The 26741-nt window shown below is 43.9% G+C and overlaps 1 protein-coding gene across 4 annotated transcripts in view; it reads right to left on the bottom strand.

Annotated features, from left to right (window-relative positions):
- Nucleotides 1-26741, bottom strand: part of MADD (MAP kinase activating death domain) — a 127699-nt gene that overhangs the window by 74475 nt on the left and 26483 nt on the right. For 2 of the 4 annotated variants that reach the window (XM_026651268.2, XM_026651270.2), the window contains exons 3-16: nt 24903-25517; nt 21629-21932; nt 21083-21214; nt 20125-20238; nt 19036-19116; nt 14371-14427; nt 13474-13652; nt 11379-11614; nt 10792-10948; nt 8549-8652; nt 7702-7895; nt 5921-6201; nt 5153-5292; nt 2457-2558 (exon numbers count right to left, since the gene is read on the bottom strand). In XM_026651268.2, coding sequence (XP_026507053.1) covers nt 2457-2558; nt 5153-5292; nt 5921-6201; nt 7702-7895; nt 8549-8652; nt 10792-10948; nt 11379-11614; nt 13474-13652; nt 14371-14427; nt 19036-19116; nt 20125-20238; nt 21083-21214; nt 21629-21932; nt 24903-25517 — 2696 coding nt within the window. Of the gene's footprint in view, nt 1-1610; nt 1650-2456; nt 2559-5152; nt 5293-5920; nt 6202-7701; nt 7896-8548; nt 8653-10791; nt 10949-11378; nt 11615-13473; nt 13653-14370; nt 14428-19035; nt 19117-20124; nt 20239-21082; nt 21215-21628; nt 21933-24902; nt 25518-26741 lie in introns of all 4 variants that reach the window. The other 2 variants (XM_029911457.1, XM_026651269.2) reach the window with 2 other exon arrangements.

The following is a 26741-nucleotide window of genomic DNA, read 5'->3' as shown; positions in this document are numbered from 1 at the left end:
GGCAGAAAACAGTAATAGGAACAAGGCAGAGAGAGAAAAGATGGTAATGGAAGCAGGAAGTGAAGGGCAAGAGAAGCTTGGCTGCTCTGCATGCAGTTCCATCACAAAAACCATCTTGGGATTAGACACAGTATGTGTAAAAGCTCAATGCATTAAGGGGTGACTAGTATAGATCATGTGATACTGGTTACTCAGTGAGAAAGTTCGCCCAAAAGGTAGGCATAGAGGATGCTGGGAGTTGTTACATCATGCACAGCGCATGTTGTAGGGAACCCACCTTCGTTGTTTACAGGGCCAGCTTCAGTAATAATCTCCATTATAGTATTTAACCCAAATACTGGGACACAAAATACACAATTAGTGGTGTACTACAGATCTCCACCACCTCCAACCAAAAGTCTAAGTTAGTAACCAGCTTCCTCCCAACCTTCCCTCAAAATCAAACCCAAGTGACACTACAGTAGGAAGGGTTCTTGAAGCCTCAAAGAGAACATGGGGCAAGCCAAATTTATGAAACAGATTGGCCAAATTTCAGGGCCAATGTACTGCGCCTTCCATTTCACCAGCACTATCAAAAACATGTGCCCAATTGAGAAAGTGAAGAGATGTGCATGAAACAAAAACTAAAGAAAGGGGTGGAAAGAGCTCATGGAGCCGTGATGAAATGGACGTTACAGAAGAACAATCCCAGCATCATCTTCCCTTAGAGTTACAAACATGCACTCAGGAATTGCAAGAGTTATTCAGCAATTTAAAACTACACAACAGACAGACAAAAAAACATTTAAAACAATCACTTTCAAGGGAAACTTCACCCAGGCCAGGATTTACACACACACGCAAGCATCTATACGTGTGCAAATGGACTGAACTACAGGCTAGAGAAGGCCCTTGCTTATGTTTCAACACTCACACCAAAGATCCTGTTGGGCACGTCTATACAGGCCCCAACAAGGAGCCGCTCAGCCCAGGTTAATAGACTTGGTTACCAAGGCTCGCACTAGCGCTCAAAAAATAGCTGTGTAGACAGCGCTTCAAAGTTGCTGCTCAGGCTGGGGCTCAAGCACTAAAAGCCTAGCCATGGGAGTGGGCTTCAGAGCTCGAGTCCCAGCCCAAGCAGCAACTTCAAAGCGTTGTCTACACAGCTGTTTTTAGAAGTCTTTGATCTGGGCTGTGAGGCTTGCTGCTGTGGGCTGTGCAGACATACCCGTAGAGTTATAGCTGTCAAGAAAAGAAGGGAACAAATTGCAGGAGATGAGAGGAAAAGCATGAACATGGAATGGTAAAACCCATCACTGTTTTCTTCCAATGTGTGGAATCAATAGCAAGTTTAACTAAGACAACATTCTTGTACACTGCCCAACCCAGCCATGCTTCCTACCCTTCACAATTGCACGTGGGAATACAGCCAATGTGTAGAATGTGGATTCCCAGAGAGTAATTGTGCAAAATCTCCCCTAACATTTCCACCAGCCCAACCCTACCCCTCCTCACTTTACACCCGGAGCAGGATTGCTCAGTTCACAAACAAAAATGGAAGTTAACACACAAAACCCAACTTTTGGCCTTTGTTACTACAAGGTCAAAGGTCAGCAAAATGTCATACCAACCTTCATTCAAATCCCTTCCCACTTCCAGATTAAAGTAATCTTTACCGATGAAAATGATGAGGGGAAAAATAAATAAAATCATCGAATTAAAACAAAATAATAAATTCTAATTATCTATAAGAACTTAAAAAGCAAACGAATCCTTTGCCCAGCTCAGCAACTGAAAGGTTTCAATGCAAAAAATAATGAGAAGCCCTGATCCCACTTCTGTTATCAATAACCACCTCCAGGGTTAGCCATGCTGGGGCAATTCCCTAGTGTAATAATTTCTTCAGTCCATATTGTCTTAAGGCATTGCAAGGGAGAAGAAGTACTCTGCTTACAGCTGTATCCAGGAGCTTAGGGTCAAACCTTCACTCCTGAATGAGAGCTACTGTGCTAATATTTTGCCTCTCTTTAGGGGATTTTTGATCTGAAAGCTGAAAAAACACTTTACAAACATTATTTAAGCCCCATAATCTCCATGGGAAGTAGGTGAACATTATCTCCATTTTACAAATGGGGAAACTGGGACAGTGCTGAAGTGACTTGCCCAAATCTATATAGCAAGTTAGTGGTAGAGGAGGAGTAGAACACAGAAGTCCTGGTTCCCAGAGTCCCCTACTCGAACCACTAAAGCACATTAACATAGCACAGGCAAGGAAACCTCTCCATCCCACAAAACACCCCAAGTGATGGGAAGAAGTCCTACCGAGAAAAATCAAAGAACTATCCAAGATGAACACTGATCCAAATCCCCAGAATGTCTTACACCCCCAAAATGCCGTTTTGAGGGTGAATCCTTGGACTGCTTGGCAGCCAGAAGCATTGCAAAGGCAATAGCAGGCAAGGGGAGGAAGTGGTTACCTTTCAGGCTGGGGAAGGGAGTGTTCTTGTCTCTCCCAGCTTTGGTTGGTAGGGCTAAGTTGGACAAACTGAAACTTGTGCTGTGGTTCCTGTACAGGCTGCCTACAACAGAAGGTGAAACAATCAAATGTCTCTAGTTCTCAACATACACTCTCCCCTCACTCTTCCTGCAATTCATGCTTTTATTCAGATCTCAGTAGTTCCACATCCCCATTATTGGATTAACCCTCTATATTCTCTTGTGTCCCAAAAACCAAACATGCCCTCCGCTTACAGTTTAAATCTTTCCTGCTAAAAGTCAGATTTTTTTTAAAGTCTGTAAAAATCCTATCTATTTTTTTATACTATGCTCATAAGTCATGGTATCCAAGCACCTTGCTGATGCTGCAAATCACTTTGGTATAGTAATATCCCACTTTCTACCCTAGATTTAGAGACACCACATTGTGTCTTCAATGCTTCCAAACTTGATTCTGGAGTAATTTACTTGGTACCACTTGAGAGAACAGAATTCCAAAATGATCATGAAAACATGCAATCCTGAGATGGGGTCTATGAGCAGGGCCTCATGTACTCTGATTCTGGAATCTGCTATGGAATCCATTTTTGTCACAGAATTGTGCTCCAAAATCTGAGCTTTCCATTTTTTTTTTTAAATTGTGTTTCTGGCACTTATAGGCAGTAAAAAACAAACAAACAAAAAATACCCATGAAAACATGACTGACTGTAACTAACGCACTGCCATCTGCCCCAATCTGCAGATAGCCTGAAACAACCCCATTCATATGAGCAGGGAAGTTAACTGCCCTGAAAAGATGATCATTTAAAGATCAACAATTCACTATTTTATTCTATTTAAAGTCTTAGAGGAAAGGTCCTCTCATGAATTGGTTAAAAGATAGGAAACAAAGGATAGGAATAAATAGTCAGGTCTCAGAATGGAGAGAGGTCAATAGTGGTGTCACCCAGAGGTCTGTACTGGGACCAGTACTATTCAACATATTCATAAGTGATCTGGAAAAAGAAGTAAGCAGTGAGGTGGCAAAATCTGCAGATGATAGAAAACTATTCAAGATAGTTAAGTCCGAAGCAGACTGCGAAGAGCCAAAGGGATCTCACAAAACTGGATGACTGAGGAACAAAATGGCAGATGAAATTCAATGTTGATAAATGCAAAGTAATGCACATTGGAAAACATAATCCCCACACTACATACAAAATGACGGGGTCTAAATTAGCTGCTACCACTCAGCAGAGATCTTGGAGTCATTGTGGAGAGTTCTCTGAAAACATCCACTCAACATGCAGCGGCAGTCAAAAAAGCTAACAGAATGTTGGGAATCATTAAGAAAGGGATTAATAATAAGACTGAAAATATCATAGTGCCTCTATAAATCCATGGTATGCCCACACCTTGAATACTGCGTGCAGATGTGGTCACCCCATCTCAAAAAGATATATTGGAATTGGAAAAGGTACAGAAAAGGGCAACAAAAATGATTAGGGGTATGGAACAGCTTCTGTAAGAGGAGAGATTAATAAGATTGATATTTTTCGGCTTGGAAAAGAGATGACTAAAAGGGGATATGATAGAGGTCTATAAAATCATGACAGGTGTGGAGAAAGTAAATAAGGAAGTGTTATTTACTCCTTCTCATAACACAAGAACTAGGAGTCACCAAATGAAATTAATAGGCAGCAGGTTTTAAACAAACAAAAGGAAGTATTTCTTCACACAACGCACAATCAACCTGTGGAACTCTTTGCCAGAAGATGTTCTGAAGGCTAAGACTGTAACAAGGTTCAAAAAAGAACTAAGTAAGTTCATGGAGGATAGATCCATTAATGGCTATTAGCCAAGATCAGCAGGGATGGAGTCCGTAGCCTATGTTAGCCAGAAGCTGGGAATGGGCGGCAGAGGATGGATCACTTGATGACTACTTGCTCTGTTCATTCTCCCTGGAGCACCTGACATTGGCCACTGTCGGAAGACAGGATACTGGGCTAGATGGACCTTTGGTATGACCCAGTATGGCCGTTCTTATGTTCTTGTGCTGCACCAATTACCATGGTAGCAGAACACGTCGCTATTTAACTGTTAATCACTTTAGCAGAAATATCAAGGTAATGTGTTTATCTCACTACTCCTATGCTCCTCTAAGTGTCAAAAACCCCAACTACCCTCTCGCACAGCTTCTACTTCACCCCTGAAAACTTCTAGTATTCAGTCACATGTCAACAGAAAAATCTGCAAGTTATTAAAAATCGCATATGTTGGGGTAGGGTAAAGAAATTGAACTTAATATTGAAATAAACAACATGGGGGGAGCTGCATTGATTAACTGTTTCAATATAGAAAATAAATGATCTAAATACCTCAATTTTCAAAATTTTAATGAAGCTGCCTCATAATTTCCAGTCTGCTACACCAGAGCACCAAAAAATCCAAGGCCCTTTCTACAGAATGTAGGCCCATATTACTGCAGAGTATGTAGGGCACTGTAAGGATAACAGGTCCTGTGACTCCCAGAATGACCTCTGGCAGAGCTGGTGAGAGATTGACAGCTAAGCTGCCATCTTGGGGAAGTTTCAAATTGCTCTCTCCCCTCCCCACTTCAGAAACACTAAGGTAGAATCTGCACAAACACTAAGGTAGAATCATTAAAACCAGTTTAGAGGAGGCAACGGTACATACTGGCAAAAGACATAAGGCTCCCAAAACCTTCGCTGCTGTTGTTGGAGATGGTGGAATTTGGGGAGCTGCCCCGTGAGTCCGACTCCGCATCAGAGTCATTGGCCAGCTTTAAACTGTTAGGACGTAGTAGCTTCTGAGACCTGGGGGGAAAAAAAAAAAGTTCAGCTATTACTCACACCCCTGTACAGACTCCAGCTGCCATTAAATCCAACAGCAGGGATCTCCCACACTCATACAAGCTTCTAGGACCTATTCCACAGCAGTATTACCAAACTGGGGTTAAACAGAGGAAACATGAGGCACAAGTATATCCATGTTCATGTTTCTATTACCTGCCAGAAGGGCACACCATAATGATTCTGTGCTAAGAACCAAGAACATTTTTTTATTTTTAAATAAGATCACCCATCACTATGGTATCTGAGTGCAATGTCTCTTGATTCAGTGAGGCAAGTGTTCATATCCAAAACGCCACTGGAGATTTCCAAGTTTCTGCAGCCAATATCGAAGAATGACATCCTAGATCATTTTCAGGAAAATGTCAATAATTATGTCAGCCGCCCAAATTTAAACAAAAGTCTGCAGTTAACGTCAATGCTCAGCCAGGAGGGGCTGCAGCTGCTCAGCACCAACTGGAGGAGACTATCAGGACATGCCTGGGATGTAGGAGATTCCTGGGGAAAAGACTGCTAAACACTGAAGTACTGGAACTAACAAATGTAACCTCACCACCCCTTTACTGAAGAGCAAGTGATGGGGGAGCCTTACCGATTCCCAGTCAGATTCTGGTTGAATCTTGGGGTGTAGCTCTCTTCCTGTTCCTCATCCTCTTCCTCAGTAGGAAACCCATACTGTGGTTCAAAGTATGGATTATCATACTCTCGTTTCTTCACCATTCCCTCCACAGAGCTCATGCTGCCAGCTGGGCTTTCACCATCACGACGTTCCAGATTCACCTTGGGGAAGTTTGGTTGCAGTGGCAAGGAGGGAAGGTGATTTGAAAACCCAGCAATCATCTTCTCCTCCATCTCCGCTGAATCTGCTGACTCCTGTGGACCAACCAATTCATCCATTTATCAATGCACACTCCCATAGAAATATCGGATAGAGCAAGAAAAGCATTCTGAGGGACTCTGCATACCATTCCCACTACCAGCTCCTCTAACCTGGGCTTTAAGATCTGCAGTAACGGTGCCTTGATCACCTTTCTGGGGCTTTATTCCACTGCCCGACAAATCTTATCATTAAATATTCCCTTCGTTTCAAGCTAATTGCTCTGTATCCCACTATCACGCGGTAACGGGGATAACTTCCTGTTCTTGTTTTCTCCGCTCCCCTGGCAAGTCTGCTTTTTTTCATTTTTATCAGATTATGTAAAAGCAGCTCCTCCCTCCGTCTCTCCCAGGATCTGTGTCATCATTATGTTTTCTCTCCAGGGGCAGACTTGTACTTGTTATTCTGGGGTGGCTCCTCCAGGTCCACAGAAAGCAGCAAAGTTGCCTCCTTAGTTTTATATTCTATTTGCCCAGGGATCCAACTGATTATTAAAGTTTCCTATCGCCCCTTGATGCCTGAGACTCACTGTTTTCCAGAGAACCTCCCAGTTTGTATCCATGCTTCCCCTCCTTGAGAGCATCATTTATACTAACTCATCTCTGGCTTGTAGTCCTCACCATCCCAGCATCTCCAGCTCACTGCTAAGCCTGCTTCTGTTCTGTGTGTTTGCCACTTCTCCCACTTAGTGTTCCCCACAAATCTGATCAGATTTAAATTTACAAAGTCTTCTAGACCCCTGTAGTATCCCCACTCACTACAACCTTAAATGCCAACCTCCTTTGAGGGATTTTTATCTAGCTGGTATTTGTCCAGCAAATACAAGAATATGAGTTACCGATATGGATGAGTCATTAAATTACTACCCCTTACAAGTATAAAAAAAAGAGTATGAACCTTATAATGTCTGACTGAAAAGCATATACACACCTCTACCCTGATAAAACGCGACCCAATATAACATGAATTCGGATATAATGCAGTAAAGCAGTGCTCCGGGGGGGCGGGGCTGCGCACTCCGGTTGATCAAAGCAAGTTTGATATAATGCAGTTTCACCTATAACGCGGTAAGATTTTTTGGCTCCCTAGGACAGCGTTATATCAAGGTAGAGGTATATCTTCTTCACTGTCTACCCTCTACCTACTAGCTCCATAATTTTACCATACCGGCTCTCCCATTCCCAGAACAAACCCCACACAGTGCCAGACGGGTGAGGGAACTTACTCTCTCAGCTATAAGGCTTGGTGCCTCATTCCTAACCACGGGCTGATAGGGATAGGAAATACAGGTGCTTGTACTGAAAGGAAACTTTTCTGGTGACCATAATGCTGCAAGCAAACTCAGCCTTGTCTATGAAGAGGGTGAAAAATTCATCTACCCAAGTCCATTTAGTAGGAGTCACCCTCATCCCAATCCCATTTGCCTAGACTCCTCCCTCCTCCAGGTCCTAGCACCCTGTGCCTGAGCTTGTGTGTGCAATAGTCCTAGTACACACATGATTCACCCCATGGATGACAGTGCTGGGGCTGCTACTGGCTGTAGTGCTGGAACTTGAGCGAGGCTGGTTGTTGTCCAGGGAGCTCTCACTGTCCAGAGCCTGCGCATCCAGATCCCCTGAATATTCCTGGAAGTCATCAAACTCCACCTCACTGGCATCACCCAGGGCTGCATGTGTCAGGGGATCAACATCTGCAAACACACCACCAGGCATTAGAGACTGCTCACTACTCCAGCCTCTTGCCGAACACATAGTACCAACCTCCCATCTCATTAATGAACAAAAACTGCTCAGTGCCTTATTGTCCAACATGGGAAATGAGTTGGGGTTTCAATAACAGTTTCTTAAGGAAGAAAAACTACTATCCCAACAGAAACTCTTGTTGGCAGCCTCATCAAAAGCCACGGCAAATTCTCTCTCTGTTCTCTACTAAAAATGGTTCTTTCTGGTCAGGGCTGATGATCACTGATTGGGTACTGTGAGGTAAGGGAAGCTTGCACTACTGGTGCCCAGGCTGCACATCTTCTGTGGATAGAACACATTAGTTTCCTGGATTGTTAAACTAGCTCCTGTCACCAATATGACGTTCAGTTCATTCCTCTCTCCCAGAGATTTTTTGGAGAGTGATGCTCACAGAAAGGAGAAAGTTTCTTCCTCTGACTGTCCCAGGCTGCAGCAGAATAGGCTGAGAGTCTCTCTCCTGCATAAGAGCAGACCATAATCTACCTGCCTCCCACTCTGATGAAAGACTCAGAAGAGGCAACTTTCTCAAAGTGCAAGTGAATGGGGATGGAAGATCCATACAGGCCCAATGAAAGTGCAGCTTAGGAAGTTAGTTACTCACTTGGGGTATCGCCATTAATGTTACATTTCATCATCTCGCTGACAAAGTCACCAAGGGAGGAGTAGGAAGAACTTGAGTCATCATAATCCACGCTGTCGCTACCACTAGGATAAGAGAGAGAGATGAGAGGCAGCCAAACAGCAACACAGGAGCTGGATGCTACAAGATATGGATCATCAGCACTGCCCTACGGCCGTTCAAGCCTCATACTGCACTGATCCCTCCAAAAGGGTCATAGCAGCATGGCTGGCCACAAGCCGGAGGTAGAGGCTAATTTTTAAGAGAGTGCACTGTGACACTCTGCATCTCAAAGTAGCACCCTGGAACCCCATATTCACCACTGTCATATAATTATGATATGCTTTGTACAAAGTATGCCTTGTGAGGTATCATTTTAAAATTTTTGATCTGTTGAACATTAATATCCTGTTGGATTTTAAGTGCTATCATTATATGTGAAGTTATGAAGCATTGCTATATGTGTTACTGAAATATACTGTGAGGTTGGGAGATGCCCACAGCCAACCTTTCAATTGCAACAAAGGAGCTGCCAGATGTGCTGATGACCTATGGCACTCTCCCAATGGCCATCCCAGAGACTTCTCAGAGAGAGCACGTATGCAATGGAGATTGCTTGACCAATGGGGACTGCCTGATCCCCACGTCACAGCAAAGATCTTTCCAGCAAGCTGGAAGAAAATATAAAAGAAGGGAAGTGACATCATCACTCTTTCCTCCCCCTCCCCCAACTCAACATCTGGAAGACAAAAACTTTGAACTGGGGAAGGGTGGTCTCAGCCTGTGTAATGAGGAACTGTAACCAGCTTGTGCCATCTTTCATGGTAAGATACTGCTTGATTCAAATCCTGCATAATTTGTAGAATTTAGATTACAAATTTATTTGTATTTCTTAAGTAACCAACTTTGATCTCTACGCTTGCTACTTATAATCACTTCAAAGCCCTATCTTTCTGTAGTTAATAAATCTGTTTTATATTTTTCCTAAAACAGTGTGTTTTGATTGAACTGCTTGGGACATCTCAGCTCAATTTACAAAGGCTAGTGTGTGTCCATTCCACATTGAGAGAGTGGCAAACTACTTAATGAACTTGCACTGCCAAACGGGGCCTTGAGCAGTGAAGACAGTACAGTTTTGGGGTGTAGAGCTGGAGGAAATTGGCTGGAGCCTCTCTATTGATGGTTCATGAGTGGCTAGGAGATCATTCAGTGTAACTCAGTTGGGTGTGTCCCTGTCTGTGGATTCTGTGTAAGTGCAGTATCTATCACAGGTTTATAGCTTGACATCAGCATCACAGTGTGAGAGGCAACCCAGGTTGGGGGGTTCGGGGTCTCAGCAGTCCCACAGTCCAGGATGCACCCCGGAGACCCCTTCACGAGCACATTTAACAATTTTAGGATAGGTGAAGAGAAGATGTGAAGAGCAACTCACTGGCCCTCATCAAAGTGGAGTGAACTGAGCACTTGTAGCCATGGAGGAGTGTTTGAGCTCTCAGGAGAGAGGAGGGGAGGGGAAAACATAGGGAATCAGAAAGCATGAAGCCCTTCCTTGCTAGGCTAATAACAGACCACTTCCGTTAGTGTGCTTGGTGCTGCACAGACCATAGAGAACAGACAAGGTCCTGCTCCGAAGAGCTTGCAAGCTGAGAGACAAACAAAAAACAACAGAGCAGAGACACAGCTTTGGGGGCTGGAATAGAATCACCACTCAGAAGGGCTGCAGCTATTTATGTTTTATTAAATTCATGAATAGTTCTTCTCAAGCGGTAGATTAACATTGAGAGGCTTCATGTAGCTGTGTGTTTTGAGGAGGGATTTGAAAGAAAGGGGGGATACTTGTTGCAGTAAGGGAGGAAGGACAATCCCTGAGCAAAGGGCAGCATGGAAAAAAGCAAAGAGAGGAGCATGGCAAAAGGGGGTATAGAAATCCAAGTGGACCAAAGGGAGTAGGAATCAGAGGCAAAGGCAGAGTGATGTTAAAAAAATGCTTGAAGGTGAAGATGAAGAGTTTATGAAAGCCAATGAAGGGAATCTGAGGCAGCTGTGACACAGTCAGAGCAGCGAGGAAGAAAAATTACTTCAGCAGCAGTGCTTTTTATAGACTGAAGAAACAAGGTGGGAGTTTGAGGTCAGAGAAACAGGTTGCAACAGCAAAGCAAGAGATGGCCAGAACATTCACAATGACCCTTAGTTAGCAATTGAATAGTGTCATGTTCCCCACCAACCTGTCATCAGTAGGTTCAGAATCTGTTTCCTTCTCTATGGGGACACTCAATGCCTCAGCCAGCTGGGAATTGCTATCATAGACACGGTAGTGGATTGGTTGAAGCTGGTGAGCATACCATTTTGGTTTGTCACCAATCAGGGCTGGGTCGAACATGTCTGCAAAGAAAACAGGAAAAAGGAGAGTTAAATGAACTTAGTTATTTGTATTATGGCAACCCTGAGAGGCCCTGATTAAATTGGGACTCATTGTGCAAGGCACTATAAAACCACATAGGAACAGAGAGTCCCTGTCCTGAGGAGCTTACAGCATGCAGACAGACAAGACACAAATAGGTAAAACAAACAACAGAGGCAGGGTAACAATGACAATAATCCAACAGAAACCCACAACCAACTGGAACAAGGAGGTTTCAGTTCAAGACTCATTTCATGGACCCTTACTGGAAAAGAAGGTCCCTTCCACAGCAAGAATAGGCTCCATTGCTGGAACAGTGTGTTGACTAGCCAACCTCTTTCCCAGTAGTGTATCCATATTAGAAGCTTCTGCATTAAACAGGCTGAGCGGAAAGGCAGGACCAGGACTTACTGTTGTGGATCCTTTGAAAAGCATAGTTAGTTGGGTTGAGTGACCACTCTCCGAAGTATTCCACTGCTTGTGTCCTAGACAGCTTGTCTGCGAAAGCTGTCTGCTTTGGCCTAGACGCAAGAAAAGAATTGGCCTGAAAGGCCACCACAGGCCGGGGGAAGAGACGAAGGGTGCGGGTGTGCATCTGGAAACCCTGCAAAACGTTTGGTGAGTTGAAGAATCTCACCATAGCAACCCTAAGAAGGAAAAAGATGGTAATATGTCAGATGCAGACATGGAACCTCAAAGGGGAAGGGGACAGACAGGGCCTTTAAATGTTACACAAAAGGCAACATTTCCACCCAGGAGTGTTTCTAAAAGGGAAGGGTGATACAAGATAGGAATGGGAACATGTGTGACTCCCACTGGGAAAAGGGGTTTCTCTCAAGAAACTGCTTTGGTTTAACTTTCCTTTCCCTCACAGCAGGTGCTTTGTACGCCCAACTCACACAAGGATTGTCAGCCCAACCAACTACTTCTGGCAAAGAAGCCCCTTCATGGCTGATCATCCCTTATACCTGCCAGTAGAGTTGCTAAGAAGAAGACAGATTTCTGGGGGTTACATTTCTTACAGTAAATATGACTCGTGGGAAGCAGCTAATACACTGGCGCGTGAGTTAACCTGAACTCACACTGTTAAGCTGCTGAGACCTAGGGAAGGCAGCTGAGATAAGCTATGGGGAAATGCAGGAAATGAACACATCACTTTGGTGTCTCAGTCATCATACAGTTTACTAATACACCCATATCTTCCTCCTTATCTGTCATTTCTAACTGATGAGCCCCTAGCCTACAGCAGAAATTCTTATTATTAGTCCCTAAAAGCACAATCTTGCACTTTGTCCTATTAAATTTCCATCCGATTTCTATTACTCCAGTACTTAAGGTCATCCAATATTCTGGTCCTCCACTGTAGTGACGATACCTTTCAGCTTTGTGTCATCAGCAAATTTTATTAGCACATTTCTACTTTTCGTGCCAAGGTCATTAATGAAAATGTTAAATAACATTGGTCCCAAAAGCCACCCCAAGGACCTCCACTAGTATCCTCCCTCCAGCCAGATAGTTCTCCTTTCACTACAACCTGTAGTTTTCTCTCCATTAGCCAGTTCCTTACCCACCTCTCCAACCACTAATAATGTCCCATGTGGCACCATGCCAAATGGTTTACTGAAGTCCAGATGGGTTAGATCTACTGCATTTCTCTTATTTAAAAAAATCAGTTATCTTAACAAAAGAAAGATATCATATTAGGGGGGAGGGATAGCTCAGTGGTTTGCGCGTTGGCCTGCTAAACCCAGGGTTGTGAGTTCAATCCTTGAGGGGGCCATTTGGGGATTTAGTTGGGGATTGATCCTGCTTTGAGCAGGGGGTTGGACTAGATGATCTCCTGAGGTCCCTTCCAACCCTAATAATCTATGATTCTATATTAGTCCAGCATGATCTACCTTTGGTAAACCCATGTTGCAATTGATCCTATTTTCCATTTACCTCCACGCCTTTAATTATTCTTTCCATCCAAATTTGTTCTAAAGCCTTGCATATTACTGAGGTCAGATTAATGGGTCTGAAGTTGCCTGGATCACTTTATTTCACTTTCTTAAATATAGATAGGACGTTTGCTATTCTGCTGCCATATCATACCACCCCCATCTCATAGATTTATTAAAAACCCTTGCTACCAGACTAGCAATTTCATTCTCTTTCAATGTTCTGGGAGTGAGACTATCCAAACTCCTCATCTTGAGCCCTTCGAGTTTTGCTTCCCCTTTGGACATGGTAATTTCCATTTCTATAAATTCATTCTCATTCGCCATCCTGCCTTTGCTGCCATGTTCTGCATCATCATCAGTGAGCCCCTGACACAAACTTCATGGTAACCACTGCCTTGACATGTTTATTTGAAGAGAATTTTTTTTGTAGCTAACATTCAGTGTTTATCTGAAGGAGAGAGATACAGACTGGCTTACAACATGGCACCCTCAGAAAGCCCTGCACTTCCTTCTCAAGTGCAAACCCCATGGAGATTCAGCATGTAGGTGCCTAGTCAGCTCACCTGGTGGCCACATCCACAGAGTCCACATCATTGCCATAGATCAGGGGGTTGAATTCCGTGGAAGGGGTGGACTGTAGACCATTCTGAGGTCTTCCCATGAGCAGTGGGATCTCCTGTCCCTCATGGAACTTCTCTAGGTTAAGAATGGGCTGAGTATTCAGACTCATGCTGGCCAAGGCCTGAGAAGCAACAGGTCACATGCACAGTCAGCAAGAAACCATTATTCAGGCAAGAATATAAAGAGTAGAGCTGACTTGACCCCTGAGCAATCACCACCCTTCTGCCAGGTTCTAGTGCACTCTCAGGAGTATGTCTACACCATTCTCTGCCCCACACTCAGCCAAGAAAGAAATCCCTGTGTTGGGTTCCTGACCCTGCATTTGCTGGATTGCCCCATCAACCTCCTTACTGATGACACAGTCCTGGGAACAGCACACAGTGTCAGATTTCTGAATGGTTGATAAAAGTAAAAACAGATGCTTCCAATAGTCCAAAACCTGCCAGGTTCAGGGTGTGCAGCATTCTGGATCCCAGCAGCTTGTTGGAGATTTATTCCTATCTCCAGTAGTCAGAAATACACTCCTTAGACCCAATCAGCATAGCCATAATCCCAGGACATAAACCTGCAATTCTCAGTTTCTCACCTGGGTGAACTCTGTGCCTTTCTATAGAAATAGTGTTATCCCAAGCCCTGATAGCATCATCTTGAAAGTGCACTTGAAGCAGTAAAGGTTTAACTTCTTAGTCGTACAACCAGATTGGTCCCAAATCTCCCCCATTTCTCTTCCTGCTCCTTGAGTCTCCTCCTCTAGCCTCCCTTTCAAAAGTCAGTAAGTAAAGCACAGAAAAAGAATAAAAATCATGGAAAGTTGAGAGGAAAAGAGTAAAATAAAGAACCTTGTTGTCAGGCGTGAGCAGCTGTTGCTGAGTGATTGCAGTCATGCTAACCAGACACTGGAGGCAAGATGGAAGATCACATGACAACATCAGCAGCCAATCAGAGCCAAGACGAACACATGACCACAGACAGATGGAGAAGAAAAAAAAACCTATTACTACCAAATATCACAGATGAAAAAGGAAATAAAAGGGACCACAAATCAGTGCAATTCCTGAAAGAAGCCAGCATGCTCCATCACCACTCATCTGCTCCTCACTAGACCCTCCTGCTTCCCAGAAAGTAATAACATTCCAGTCTCCTGGTTGTGAACAGAGATTTTTCCAATGAGACTTTAAAATCCAAGGTCCTTGCTGCTCTGCCTGGATATTAATGACCAGATGGCATTCTATGTAAGGGTTAGGTGTTAACCTCAGTATCATTGGCCAAAGTTTCCCCTTTCCACATTGCTGTGTGCCAGTGGGTAGTTAGCGTTCTCCCTTCCCCAGCAGTGGTCAGGTATGTTCTGAGCTTAGTTGATTGCTCTGGAATCCTTGGACAGAAGTTGCCAAAGGAATATCACATTTTGTTCTACTAATGTTCAACCTCTCCCCAGTGTTTGGGAATTTTGCTGAACAGCCCTTAAACTGTAGGGAAAAACAGGTTTTGGAGTAACAAGTGTAGTTTCCACTGCAGGATCATTTTCTGGTGAAAGCAGCAGGGCATCTGGGATCCTAAAAAAGGTTATACAAATTGCTCTACAGAGGCAGAAATAGCAGCCCTCACCAACACACTTTACCTTTAGGTAGTGCATGCAATGTACAGAAGGAGAAAAATAGAAATAAAGAGATAAAATCTGCTTGATAGGATCAGCTAACCCTGTCCCAAGCTGATTAATGGCTTAACAGGATCTGAGAGGAGGCAGTGGGACCTCATTTATGGAAAGAAGGAAAAGTTTATTTGAGAGAGACAGAGAGAGAGGAGTCAAGTCCAAGTCCAAAGGCCACATTGTGTGTGCCAAGGAGAGGCCTGGAGCTTTTATGCGGGTGAAAACAAGATGTGGGTTACTAACTAGACCCCGAAACTGCAGCAAGAGATAGAGACTGGCTGCAAAACCCTAAAGCATATCTCAAAGGGTCCCTCTGCTGGCCAAGTATAGTCACTGAAGCTGTAAAGTTCCCAGGGATTTTTCTTTTTTTTCCCCACCCACTCACTACTCTAAAGGAGAGGAGAAGTGAGCCATTTCTGAAAACTCTGTCTATGGCTACTGCAAAGAAAAACCAGCAGGGCACAATTTCGGAGCCCAGGTCAACTGACTCAGGCTTGGGTTGCAAGGCTAAAAAATACAGTGTAGATATTCCCATTCAGGCTAGAGCCAGAGTCTGAAACCCAGAGAGGTGGGAGGATCTTGGATCCTAGGCTCCAGCCCAAGTGGGAACACCTACATTGCTATTTTTAGCCCAGCAGCCCAAGCCCCTTGAGGTCAAGTCAACTGACTAGGGTTCTGAGACTCAGTGCTGAGGGCTTTTCTTTGCAGTGTACACACACCCTTAAGCAATTGTTATTACATCAGAACATTAGAATGACCATACTGGGTCAGAACAATGGTCCATTTAGCCCAGTATCCTGTCTTCCAATAGAGTATTCCAGTAACAGATGCTTCAAAGGGAATGAACAGAGCAGAGCAAGCATCATGTGATCCATCCCATCCTCCAGTCCCAGAATCTGATAGTCAGAGACCTAGGGACACCCAGAGCACAGGGTTATATCCCTTACTATCCTGCCAATAGCCATTCATGGACCTATCCTCCATGAACTTATCTAATTCTTTTTTTCATCCAGTTATAGTTTTGACCTTCACAACACCCCCTGGCAACAAGCTCCAAGGTTGACGACTTCATTGTGTGAAGAAGTACTGCCTTTTCTTTGTTTTAAACCTGCTGCCTATTAATTTCACTGGCTGACACCCTAGTTTTTGTGTTACATAAAGAGGTAAATAACACTTCCTGATTCACTTTCTCGACACCATTCATGATTTTATAGACCTCTATCATATCCCCCCCTCGATCGTCTCTTTTCCAAGATGAACAGTCCCAGTCTTTTTAATCTCTCCTCAGATGGAAGCTGTTCCATACCCTTCATCATTTTTGTTGCTGTTCTCTGCACCTTTTCCATTTCTCATATAACTTTTTGAGATAGGGTGACCAGAACTGCACACAGAATCCCAAGTGCAGGCGTACCAGTTACATAGTGACATTATGATATTTTCTGTCTTATATATCCATTACTTTCCTAATGTTTCCTAACATTGTTAGCTTTTTTGACTGCCGCTGCACATTGAATGGGTGTTTTCAGAGAACTATCCACAATAACTCCAATATCTCTTTCTTGAGTAGTAACTGCTAATTTAGAGCCCATCATTTTGTACGTATAGTTGGGATGTTTTCCAATGTGTATTTATCAATACTGAATTTCATCTGCCATTTTGTTGCCCAGGTATCCAGTGTTGTGAGATCCCTTTTTAACTCTGCACAGCCTGCCTTGGACTTAACTATCTTGATTAGTTTTATATCATCTGCAAACTTTGCCACTTCATCGTTTACCCCTTTTTCCAGATCATGTATGAATATGATGAACAGCGCTGGCCCCAGTATACATCACTGGGGGACACTATTTACATCTCCATTCTGAAAACTGACCATTTATTCCTACCATTTGTTTCTTGTCTTTTAACCAGTTACTGATCTGTGAGAGAACCTTCCTTCTTATCCCATGACAGTTTATTGTGCTTAAGAGCCTTTGGTAAGGGACCTTGTCAAAGGCTTTCTGAAGGTCCCAGTACACTATATCCACTGGAAAACCTTTGTCCACATCTGTTGACTCCCTCAAAGAATTCTAATAGATTGATGAGGAATGATTTCCCTTTACAAAAGGCCTATTGACTCTTCCCCAGCAAATCGTGTTCATCTGGGTCTCTAATAATTCTGTTCTGTACTTCAACCAATTTGTTGAAGTTGAAGTTAGGCTTACTGGCCTATAAGTGCCAGGGTAGTCTCTGGAGCCTATTTTAAAAAATGGTGTCACATTAGTTATCCTCCAGTCATCTGGTACAGAATCTGATTTAAGTGATAGGTTACATATCACAGTTAGTAGCTCTACAATTTCACATCTGAGTTCCTTCAGAACTCTTGGGTGAATACCATCTGGTCCTGGTGACTTACTACTGCTTAATTTATCAATTTGTTCCAAAACCACCTGTAATGACACCTCAATCTGGGACAGTTCCTCAGATGCATCACCTAAAAAGAATTGCTCAAGTGTGGGAATCTCCTTCACATCCTCTACAGTGAAGACCAATGCAAAGAATTCATTTAACTTCTCTGCAATGGGCTTGTCTTCCTTGCGTGCTCCTTTAGCACCTCAACTATCCAGTGGCCCCATTGATTGTTTAGCAGGCCTTCCTGTTTTTGATGTACTTAAAAAATGTTTTTGCTGTTAGTTCCTGAATCTTTTGCTAGTTGCTCTTCAAATTCATTTTTGTCCTATTTATACTTTTACACTTGACTTGCCAGAATTGATTCTCCTTTCTATTTTCCTCAGTAGGATTTGACTTCCAATTTTTAAAGGATGCCTTTTGGTCTCTGCTTCTTTTACTCTGTTGTTTAGCCATGGTGGCATTTTTTGGTTCTCTCGCTGTTCTTTTTAATTTGGGGTATACATTTAATTTTATGGTGTTTTCAAAAAGATTCCATGCAGTTTGCAGGCATTTCACTCTTGTGACTGTTCCTTTTAATTTCCATTTAATTATCTTCCTCAGTTTTGTGTAGCTCCCGTTTCTGAAGTTAAATGCTACTGTGGTGGGGCTTCTTTTGTATTCTCCCCCCACCCACAAGATGTTAAATTTAATTATATCATGATTGCTATTACCGAGCGGTTCAGCTATATTCACAGAACGAGATCCTGTGCTCCACTTAGGACTAAATCAAGAATTGCCTCTCCCTATGCGGGTTCCAAGACTAACTGCTCTACAAGCCTGCAGTGTTGTTATTCAGGTGCTCTAACCTGGGGGCAGCAGGGGAGAAGCCTACCAGACACCCTCTAGAAGGACTCTCTGAAGAAATAAGCATCTTAAACAGGTAAAATGAGAAATGTCCAGCCCCACACTTCCCTAAGCAAAGCGGGGGGGGGGGGGGGAAGGAAGAGCAAATGGAAAAACAACTGAAGAAGATGAAGACCTCTGGGGAGATTTACAGGGAGCTCTGCAAACAAGAGAATAGCCTCAAGTTTTGGTCAGTCTGGAAGGAGCGCTGTTTGGGAAGGAACCATATGGCCTATGGGTCTCAAGGAAGTATGTCCTTGCAATTTTGTTACTCAGTTGCCCATGCTGACAGAGTCCACTGCCACATTCAGAGCAGGAGGCCTCCCCAGGCCGGGTGGTTAGCTGACTGAGAGGCAGTTGACTGAACAAGAGGGATCTTCCAGCGCTCTGCTTTCTCTACCCAAAGTCAGTCTCAAGTGTCTGGCACCACGGTATCCAAGTGCCAAATGGCCCCTTATAGAATGTGCTATGCTAGACCTACTGATCTGCACAGCTGCCCTCTTACATAGATCAGCACCTGCTGAGTTGAGGCAGTGTAGCTAGTCTGATGCCCACTCCTCACCAGACCCCTGGAGTGGCCACTTACCTGTTTCAGGTGTTTTTTAAGCTCTAATGCCTCTGGCTCTGGTAGGACTGGCAAAGATTCTGCGTTTGTGGGAACAATCACCTGGAATTAAACAGCAAAACAATTCTAGACAGTAGCCACCCCCAGGCTGGAGTCCTGTGCTTTCTGAGACATGATAGGGACCAAAGAACAAAGGCTGCAGAAGACTTAGACCTGGTCTACATGGGGGGAGGAGGGAGACACGACTTACCTTGCATCCTCACGGTACGGGGTCGACTGCCGCCGCTCCCCCGTTGACTCCGCTTCCGCCTCTCACCGCGGTGGAGTACAGGAGTCGACGGCAGAGCGATCGGGGATTGATTTATCGCGTCTACACTAGATGCGATAAATCGATCCCCGATAGATCGATCACTACCCACCGATCCGGCAGGTAGTGTAGACGTACCCTTAGATAGGATCAGTACTTCGATTTTCACTCCCTTGGGGTTAGGGAGGAGTTACTTTACCCTTCACAAAAAAAAATTCAAACTTTTCTTAACACACTCAACGTTCAGATTCCAAGTTTATTAGAGGATGTTAACTGTGTTTCCCTTTAAGCAGCATTGTTGATACCACCATGTAGAGTTGCTTATAAGGTCCTCTTTGAATTATCACACCAAATGCTGCAGGAAGACGCTTACCAGATCTAATTTCCTCTCTCCTCCAAAGGCTGTAAAAAAATAGGGTCCTGACTGCCAAGTAGACAATGTAGTTTTATAACTCCTGTGAGGGTTTATTCTCCCTGTGCAGATTCTCACAGGGCAGGCAGACTGACTGCTTTAAATCTGCCCTAACTGCTACATTATTTCTATTATAATGATTTAAGAAAAAAATAAATTTTATTCAAAAGTCATTTTCAGCTGAAATAGTAGGAGGGGTGTGGGAAAGGGGACCTCAAGACAGGGCCTAGAAAACCACACAGTAAAAGCATTGGGGCAGCAGATGTGACTGCAGTCGTTAGTGCACTTGGGCATGTGCACTGCATTTCTCAAATCCACCATGGGAATTGGGGTTTCCACTAAACTGTCCCCTCTCAACAAAACCAAAGGCTCCTGAGCACGGATCACTTACCTTATTGGTGTCCAGGTCAACAAGCCACACATCATCAGGCATTTTAAAGTCTAGTTTGTAAAGGAAGAAGCTGGCTGGGACCCCAATGATGTAAGGTGTGGGGGCCAATAGTAACTAGAGGACAAAAGGAAAGAATAAAGGGAAAGATCTGTATTGGTAATGCTCAGACCTTGCTTCCTAAATACATTGTCTACAATCCAGTTACAAGAGAGGGGACAACACAAAAGGTACCAGCCAGTTATCACAGCAGGCATCCATCCCACAGCTCTCAAACAGAGTTCAACGGAGGGACACAAAGAGGACAAAAAACTCAAATGTCCTGGAGAAGGAGGAATGCAATTTTTCCAGCAACCATCCAGGTGGACACGCTTTCCTTTGGTGAAGTAACCAGCCTCTTGGGAAGGGAAAATTGTTTAGAAGAAACCCAACAGCTTGCTGCTCTACTCATGGGCCCAGTGGGGAAAAAGTTCACAGCAGAGCCCAAGCTAGACAGGGAGCAAGTCACAGACACAGACAGATACAGCACAAATGCAGAGTCTGAATGTATTTTGTACTGATTGAAGGTGCTGATTCCAAGCTCTGGGAATAAAGCCATTTTTTAAAAAACTAGTTCAATTTCAAGTTGATGGTGTCGCTAAGGCAGCACAGGCAATGAAGAAAAAGTATTTTAAAATCTACACTGAAAAACTATGAAGCGATATAGGAAGTTGTTCCTGACAGCAGGAGCTGCAGAGAAGGCAGCTCTCACACCTACACTGACCAGATTGCGTGAAGGGATCAAAATAATATCGGGTTGCTATTGACTTGTAGTAGATTGAGACCAACCACTTGGAGATGGGGCCTTTTATTCCCTAAAATATCAGGTCAGCCCACACTAGACAGAGTTCTTACAGCAGAAGAATGCAGGACAGAACTGAAGTTGCAGCTGATGAGTGGCTGATGAGATAATGTAACGTACCTGTTCTGCAGAAGCCATGCAGGTGGGGAGCAGTGGGATCACTGGGAACATGTACTCTAGTGGATAGATCATAGCCACAAATGCCATCACGGACATGGAGAGAGCATTATAGTCTCGGGACTGCAGCACCACCTGTGGCCAAGAAAACTCATGTTAGCACTATATCCATCATTCATCCAGCCCAGGGATTCCCACAAAGGAGCTCAGGTCCCAAAGTAAACCTTTCCCTTTCCTGATGCTTCCACAGGGCTATGTGAGACCTTGTTCTGCCTCCATGTGACTTGGCTGTTATTAGATGGGCTGACCCTGCATCAGCAAAAGTCTTTCCACAAACAAACCTCTGAACACTCTGCACAAAAAGCAAGACCCTCCCAGATTGCAACCTCAAGTGGGGCCTAGCAAATGCAAACTGTTCCTAGAACTGCAGAGGGACATCAGTCCTATTCACCAACATTGTTAGATTTCTAATTAGTTTTGTACTGGTTAGTAGCCATAGACCGACCGACTGACCAATCAAAACAAAAACAAACATCTTCTCCCTCTCACCTTGTGCTCCAGAAGGATGCAGGACAGCACCTGCAAACAGGCATCCACTCCCAAAAGTTCCAAGGGCAGATGCAAGGGGAAATCCACCAACGTGAAGCGGGATGGGTCAGGAAGAGCAAATGTCAAAGCTGGTTGCAAATCATGTGGTAAGACTTCCACATCCACTCGCTTCTGGCCTGCAACAGGTACAGGTGAGCGGAGCAGGCGATAAATCCAGGCCTCTATCTCACGCAGATCATGTAGCAACGCACTGGATTTCTCTTCCACTAGGAGAGCACCTGTGAAAATCCGCCACATGGTATCCCTGTGTGGGGAGAATGACAAGGTCAACACAGTCCCATAGAGACATTCTGCAGCTGCTTCACTCAGAATTTTGCCAGGCTCCTCCATGGAAGGCCAGATTACCCAAAGACTACAAGGCAGCAGAAAACAGTGTGACATAGTCCTCACTGTCCAGCCAGGGAAGAGGAAGGATTAATAAGTGTTGAAATTACTCTGTTAAAGCAAAGTCACTAGGAACATAAATCTTGCTGTGGTGAGAACAGTCACAGCTATACCACCTTGGGCTAGGGTCTCATCAGATCTCATTAGCTAAACGGGGTCCAGATCTCCTAAGAAACCCCAGAACAGGATTCAGTAGGTGGCACTCCCCATGAGACTTCAAAGAAACAATGTCCCAGCAATGTGTTAGAAAACTCTGTACTGCTAGAGGCAACGAAACCAGAGCCCGAACAGTTAAAAATCCCAATGCATTTTTCAGAAGAATTTGAGGATCCTGGCATCTGGCCCAAATTCCAATTCAGGTAATTACACTGAGCTTCATTAAATTTCTCCAGCAGTTTTCATTTGATTTTTTTTTTTTTCCTATTTCCTGACCTAAACTGTTGAGCAATGTTGCTGTGACCTGTAAAACAGCTAAAGTGTCCCATTTCTTTGACAGAAATACAGATTCCTCTAGCTAGTCTGTGAAGTTCCTTAGCATTTTAGGGAAATGGATGGCATGTAAAGAGAATAATCTCATCCTCAAGCCCTTCTGCAATATTCTAATCTGGCAAAGTGATTAAGCATCATTTCCCACTTGGAGAGCTGAAGGTCTCTCCCCTTTAGCTAGTGTACACAGATCCCACTGAAGTGATACAGCCCCATGTTAGAGGTAGGGCCAGGTAACTATTCCAGCATACACGTTTATTCTTTAGGGATTTAGTCCCATAGGAAGTTGGCTCCCGAGGACCCACCTAGAAAGACAGATAAGAAAGAGATGGGAGATCAAATAGCAGACAGAATTTTGAATTTAAGAGTACTCTGGTGGGTAGAATACCACAACTTTGGTTTTAGGAACAATTTTATCTTTTTTTTTTTTTACTCTCCAGCCATTCCCAGTACACAGGACATCAGATTGCTCCCTTACCACACTCACTCTCCCAGAGTGTGGGGCAAGCAGCTTTCTCTCATGCAGCCTTCACCTCAAAACCCTCTTTTCATCCTGTCTAGGGTCTCCAAGTCCTATGATAAAGAAAGCCTGCAGCTTAAACTTCCCTGATGCTGCACACTCAGCTTTACAGCCCATGCCCCTGGCCATTACCTACATTCATAGATTCTAATGTCAGAAGGGACCATTGTGATCATCTAGCCTGACTTCCTATACAGCACAGGCCATAGAACTTCCTCAAAATAATTCCTAGAGCAGAGCTTTTAGAAAAACACCCAGTCTTAACTTAAATATTGTCAGTGATGAAGAATCCACCACAACCCTTGGTAAATTGTTCCACTGATTAATTAATCTCACTGTTAAAAATTTACACCTTATTTGCAGTCTGAATTGGTCTAGCTTCAACTTCCAGCCACTGGTCATGTTTTACCTTCTCTGCTAGACTGAAGAGCCAATTATTAAATATTTGTTCCCCATACACTCCCTTCACTTCCTGCCCATCCCCACTACTCCCCCTCTCCCCCCCCCACACACACACACTTTCCCCTATCTGTTGCTCAGCTTCTCTTAACTCCTGAATTGCCGTTTCCTACCACCAAGGAACCTTCCAGCTTGCACACTCCATCTGGCCAGCACCAGAAATTATTTCTCTCTCTAAAGTGCCGTTAGAATCAGAGAAGTAACTGAAATCGATGAGATTCCAGCTTTATTCTGTCTCAGTGTCTATCAGAGCTCATTTTACAACTCAGCTAAAGCCAGAGAGCCACAAATTTCCATCTGAAAATCCAACTAATTTTGTTCTGCCTCTGATGTTGGCACCAAGAATGATTCTGACACCGGAATTTGGCTGGCAAATCCACTGACGATGCATGGGGCAGAATAAAATCCATTTTGCTCTCTTATGGTAGTATAGCACCTGAGGAGATTTAAGGTGTAACATTATTACTAGCAGATCATTGCCCTGATGGCAGGGATAGCTTCTTCTACACCCACCCACCAAGACAGGCCTGGGACCACTAGCAAGGTATTTATAGAATCAGAAATTAGAGATAAGACTATAACCCAGCAAATGTGTCTGACATCAGGGCAGGATTGTTTCCTATTGTATATGTTCTACCTTTTGCAGTGAACACAATAATCCAGGTGCAGTCACACTATTGCTGTAGAAAGAGGTACTATGCCTTCCCAGCTCCATGGTGAAATATACTTTTGTGTATGCATCCCATATAACTCGGATTTTTGGCTACCATTTCACATTTTAAGTTCATGTTTCATTTATCACAACAAACCACCGGTTGGTCTCTCTCAGCTATTCCCGCTGCTGAGGTTTCTTCCTTCCCATTTAGCGTTTATTTCAGATTATTTTTCCTCAAATGCATTAGCTACATTTTTCCCCGAGTTGAAATTTTTTGCATTATTTTCTTCTTATGATTCTAATTTCTGTCTCTGTACCTCCATGGTCAAAATTATATCAGTCATAGTATGCATCACCATGGCACTCAGATGCCACAGAGATAACCACAGTATCAATGTCTAGATTTAGAAAGGATAGATCAGATTTAGATAGAGTTATTAGCAGCATACTGCCTCTGTTTCATGTAGGTGCACTACTGTTTAAAATAAAATCCAATTATTGAATTAGACAACTATGAATTTTTACAAAAATTATCACAGATCCCTCCCTCTTGCAAATTAGAACAGAAACATCTCAGCACAGACAAACAGTAACCACCTCCACTACTCCTGCAAACACATACATACAGATCATTTAGAGCAGAGGCTGAAGCAGAGAACTGCAGCCCTTGGAGAGTAAGAGAAATGGCCTTTCTCCCCCACCCCACATACCTCTGCACTCCTCGAGGGATCCCCAGCTTCTTGCCCAGCAGCCTCTCACTGCAGCAGTCCACTAGCCTCTTCAGGATGTATAAACACTCGCGGAAGCTGGAGAAGAAGGGGTAATGACTAATGATGCACAGGGAAGTCAGGGTGCTGTTCCGGGAGTGATGGCTGCCTCTGGCCACACGCTTACTGCGTGGTGACCGGTTCACATCTGGAGTAGACTCTGTGCTTGGTGTGTGCAGTGAAGAGCCACTCTCTGAACTCTCATTGCCCACCTCCTCTTGAGCAACGGAAGCATCCCCAGGTTTGGGGGGTTTTTGTCCATCCCGAACTCGATGCCCACCAGTGCCTTCTGCTTTCTCTTTGGGCACTCGCTTCTGGAAGGAGCGGTAGAAGTTGACACAGATCCCATAGCGAATGACGCCCGAATCCTTGTCTGTGAGTGTGAAGACAAAGGAGGTGTCATCTCGCAGACTCATGCGTTTTTGCCGTACACTCAGGCATCCCTCCGGCTGACAGAAGAACACCACATCGGGAGGCAAAGGGAAATCTGAATGGTCTTCCAGAGGGTAACGTCGGAGCAGCTCAGGGGTCTGGGCCACACTATCGCTGCTTGGCTGCCTATAAAGAACACAATCACACAATTACTTAGCTGGCCAATTCCAACATAAACCTTGGCCACCCCACATGCAACCTGTCTACCCATATGGAACCAGCTTCAACCTTTGCCTTCTCCCCAATACCTAAAGGGAGCAAAGCTTCTCAGTCAGTAGACATACAAGGAGACCCAGGACCACAGGGGAAGGAAGGCATGGGGGACCAGAATCATCATAGGAAAGGAAAGAATGGTCTATAATGTCAACACTGAGGTGCAAGGGGGAGCGGACATCCCCGAGTGTTAGTAAGAGGAAGAGATCCATGGGTGCGTCACTGTGGGAGAGCATCCTCTTGAGAAGGGAAGTTTCCCTGATTTTGATTTATAAAATGCAACCAACTATATATATATATATATATATATATATATATATATATATATAGGTGTCACTTAGCCAGAGAAGACACTGATTTTTTTTCTCCTCCAGACTTGGCCCTGCGAGCATAAACTCAGCCAGCTTGGTCCAAATGCAGGTCGTTTTTACCTGAGAAATATATGGAAAATTCAACCAGAAAAACTGGAATCAGATCCCAACCAGTGGCAACAGGAATTTACCAAACTGTCAGTCCTTAGAAGCAGCTCTGTAGAACAGGACAAGGCACCTTCACCACAGCAATGGCGAATTGCTTTAAACTGACTCTAAACTGAGTGAGACTCCCCATCACTGTCGTGCTAACCTATGTCCCATGTGTTCCACCTGCCACAGGTCACCTACAAATCGCTGTGACCTATGAGGATGACATACTGCAAGAGAAAGTTTAGGAGCCTCAAATTATCATGATATCCTACCAGGGCATGCAAAGTGGGCCCTGGCTGCAGAGGAGAACTCGACAGAGACTGGCCCAGCAGTTCCCATGGGGGGAGAAAACCACTCTTTTGAGAGCATGACTAAGGAGCTGCTGTGGCAGAAACATAATAAAATCATGCATAATGGAACTCTTTGAATTGATATATAATGTATAAACTTTAATAAAACTGCAATGGAAGTGTACGAGACCCACAAACTAAAGGGTACATAGAAAGTAAAGAGGGAACAACATTTAAAATTCTCCTAACAATAAAGGGAAACAGTGAGAAAGCAAACACTGCTAGTTTTCTTTTAAAGATAAAAAGTACATTATAAGCACTTTGTTCATGTACAAGGCCAACCGAACAAACGATCCTAACGTACACAGAAAAAAGAACTTTTG

This window comes from Terrapene carolina, unplaced genomic scaffold (assembly GCF_002925995.2).
Source record: "Terrapene carolina triunguis isolate 2854851 unplaced genomic scaffold, T_m_triunguis-2.0 Scaffold96, whole genome shotgun sequence".
Lineage (NCBI taxonomy): Eukaryota > Metazoa > Chordata > Testudines > Emydidae > Terrapene > Terrapene triunguis.
This window is presented reverse-complemented; position numbering and strand designations above follow the sequence as displayed.